This window comes from Scomber scombrus, unplaced genomic scaffold, assembly GCF_963691925.1.
Source record: "Scomber scombrus unplaced genomic scaffold, fScoSco1.1 SCAFFOLD_597, whole genome shotgun sequence".
In the NCBI taxonomy this organism is placed as follows: domain Eukaryota; kingdom Metazoa; phylum Chordata; class Actinopteri; order Scombriformes; family Scombridae; genus Scomber; species Scomber scombrus.
In genome coordinates, this window is record NW_026910583.1 from 1 (window position 1) to 3,352 (window position 3,352).

General features: G+C 44.4%; 1 protein-coding gene across 1 annotated transcript; it reads left to right on the forward strand.

Moving 5' to 3' along the window:
• Positions 1-232: 232 nt before the first annotated feature.
• Positions 233-1,240, forward strand: LOC133977114 (forkhead box protein B1-like). Its single transcript, XM_062415250.1, has one exon. The coding sequence runs from the start codon at positions 233-235 to the stop codon at positions 1,151-1,153; it is 921 nt and encodes a 306-aa protein (XP_062271234.1). The 3' UTR covers positions 1,154-1,240.
• Positions 1,241-3,352: the final 2,112 nt, after the last annotated feature.

Consider the following 3,352-nt stretch of genomic DNA (forward strand, 5'->3'; position numbering starts at 1 on the left):
AGACACACAGGAGAGGAAACTTTTACTCAACTCGCTGTCGGAGTTTCGGCTCCAGCTTTGTGCGTAAAGAGCCATGCGTGCCAAACACCAGGCAAGTTTATTTTCGTGCGTAAAGCTGCTTTGAAGAGTTGGAACAGCTCGGACAAAGTTTGTACAGAGTGAGGAGAGTCTTTGCTGCTCTGTGCAGACTGAGACTGAACTGATCCCGGTCCGGTCCCGGTTCAGCAGAAGAATGCCTCGCCCCGGGAGGAACACGTACAGCGACCAGAAGCCTCCGTACTCCTACATCTCCCTCACGGCCATGGCCATCCAGAGCTGCCCGGAGAAGATGCTTCCACTCAGTGAGATTTACAAGTTCATCATGGACCGGTTCCCGTATTACCGGGAGAATACGCAGCGGTGGCAGAACTCTCTGCGCCACAATCTCTCCTTCAACGACTGCTTCATCAAGATCCCGCGCAGACCGGACCAGCCCGGGAAGGGCAGCTTCTGGGCTCTGCACCCGAGCTGCGGAGACATGTTTGAGAACGGGAGTTTTCTGCGGAGGAGGAAACGCTTCAAAGTGGGCGGCATGCTTTCCGCGGACCCGCTGGTTCCCACCAAGGCTCAGGACGCAGCGTCCTACCTGCAGCAGCAGCAGGCCAAGCTGCGGCTGAGCGCGCTGCACGGATACAACCTGAGCTCCGTGTCTCAGCCTTCAAGCTTCAAACACCCGTTCGCCATCGAGAACATCATCGCCAGAGAGTATAAGATGCCTGGCGGGCTGGCGGCCTTCTCCACCACCGGCTACCCGCTGCACAACCAGCTGACCCCGGCCTGGCCGCACATGTACGGCTCCGGGATGATGGACCCCTCGGCCCCCATCTCCATGGCAACCAGCGACTACTCTCCTTACGGCATCCAGTATAAATCCATCTGCCACGGCGGCCAGACTCTTCCGGCCATCCCGGTGCCCATCAAACCCACCCCTGCCTCGCTGCCGGGCCTGCCGGGGCTCCACACACATCTCCCCGCATTCCTGGCGAGCTCTCCCCGCTCTCTGAGCCCCACATCCCCGCAGACAGCCACCGGGCAGAGCAGCCCGGCCGGGCCCGGAGAGGCGCTGCCCTCCTTGGCCTCCAACACGCTGCAGTCCGTGGTGGCGGTGCACTGACCGGAATCTGACTTTATTCTTTTTTATATTAAAAAAACAAACAAACTCGATTTAAAAAAAACAAAAAACAAAAAAGTGGAAATGACTTCTTCAACTCCAAAGCTGTTTTTTCTCCTGGACGCAAATGTGAGGATGTGCGTGTATTTTTTATTTTGAAGCAGAAGCGACTTTAAACCCTTTCTAGGAATGCTCAAACAACCCTAAATTTAATCTCATCACCCTTAAAAAATAAATACATTACTATTGTATTTTTTTTCAACATATACATTTAATTATTTTGCAGCCTGTCTGTTATGCTGCAGGTTCACATGGTTTTATTTTAACCGCTTTTAGTAATTTGGATAGTTCTGTCATTAATAATCTTTCTTTCAGGGTTAATTAACTATCTGATATATTATTATACATTGTAATAAACCACTCTATTATGTATTAATGTTTATTGGTTGTAATTTAGCAGGAGGTTTAAACACTTGCAGGTTATTGCTCGGCTCCTCTAAAGGTCTGATTGTAGAGTCGCTTCTGTTTTAAAGCTTTTTATTTGTTTTTGTCTCGTCTCACTTTCAACTAAACAAGTTTCCCATCATGTTAAGAAAAACCAGCCAGTTGGCCTCTGACCTTTAGCCACACAACAAAGGAAATCATTCGTTTGTTTTTCCTGTTAGAATAATTTTAGTCACTAATTTCTGCCAGAAACTAAAATCATTTAAATCGCTTTCTATATTGTTTTTTCTTCACATTCCTTCAGTCGGTTCTGGGGTTTAACAGCTCGGATGTTGTGGTGACAAATTATGGGATCTTTTGTGTCTTGCAGCCTTTTCTTCTCAAACTGAAAGAAAACTCTGCAGATTAATGACTTTTTAACTTTTTTTTTTCTCGGCCTCCTCTCTGTTGTTTCTTTTCTTGCTCCTGAAAACAAAAAAGTTCAAAACCCCTGAAAGGAAGTTCATTTTCTCACATGCAGGATTTTTATCTTTAAAAAAAAAAGAACATTATTATAAAACACATACAACAAAAGTCAAAAAGGAAAAAACCAAATAATTCCACAGTCTTTGTCCCTTATTTTTTACAAACATTTTATTTGTCGATATGAACAATCGCAGAGATGAAGAAGATGAAATAAGACTTGAAATCATATATTTATGTCAGAGGTTCTGCACACTTCAAAAAAAAGAAAAAAACCCTGGAGATATTTGACCATGAATGCAACGATCTACTGTCTCTGATGCACTTTTAAAAAAAAAATGAGATCTAGATGTTTTTTTATTCTGCAGCCTGTTGTGGAGCTTTTTACTACACAGCTCCAGCACGACTCGCCGCGACTCGGTTTGGTACCAGGAACCTTTTCCATTACAAAAAAGTACCTACTCAACGTGGGCGGGGTTGTCCTAGCACGGCTCCGCGAAACTGCCGTGACTTCGTTTTATACGCGACACAAACACATAACCAATGGAGGACATGGAGGCGATGGTGTACTTGCTGCTGTATGAGGCTTTCTGTCTCACACAAAGCAAGAGAAGAGAAACGAATCTCTGTAACGCTGTTGTTGGTATTTAAAAATGCAGGGTTTGATTCTTGTGTGGGACGGCTCGTGACTCTTCCAGCGACTCTCTAACCAATCAGTGGCCGGCAGTCTGTTGACGTCACATTTAGTATCGGTTCGCTTGGAACCTCGGTAGAGCAGATACTAAAAAAGTACCAGGTACCAGGTACTATCCCTGATGGAGACGCAAAAAGAACCGAGCCCAGTCGAGTTTGCTGGAACTGTGTGATGGAAAAGCGCCATTGGTTTAATTTAAAGGTTGTTTTTGTTTTTGTTTTTTTAAAGCTGTGTTGTATTTGTACTGCTGCATGCTCCTCCTGTCTGAAAACAAAGAGAAATATTCAGTGTTTGTAAGTTTATTATTATTTTGGGCTGAAAGCATAAAGCATGAACATGAACACGCTCTGTCTGCTCATCAGGATCCATTAAAACCTTCATGGAGAAAAATACATTTTATAAACATCAGTGAAGAAGCTTTTTATTCCCCTGCATCATCACCTCCTACTGTTCTTCATTATTTTACATTTCAGACAGAAATATGATCATTTACTGCATTTATCTTTACAGCTGCAGCCTCTGGATACTTCACACATTCACATTTTAAATCTGGTTGTCAAGTAAAAATCTTTAATTTCCATAAAATCAGCCTTAAAATATTT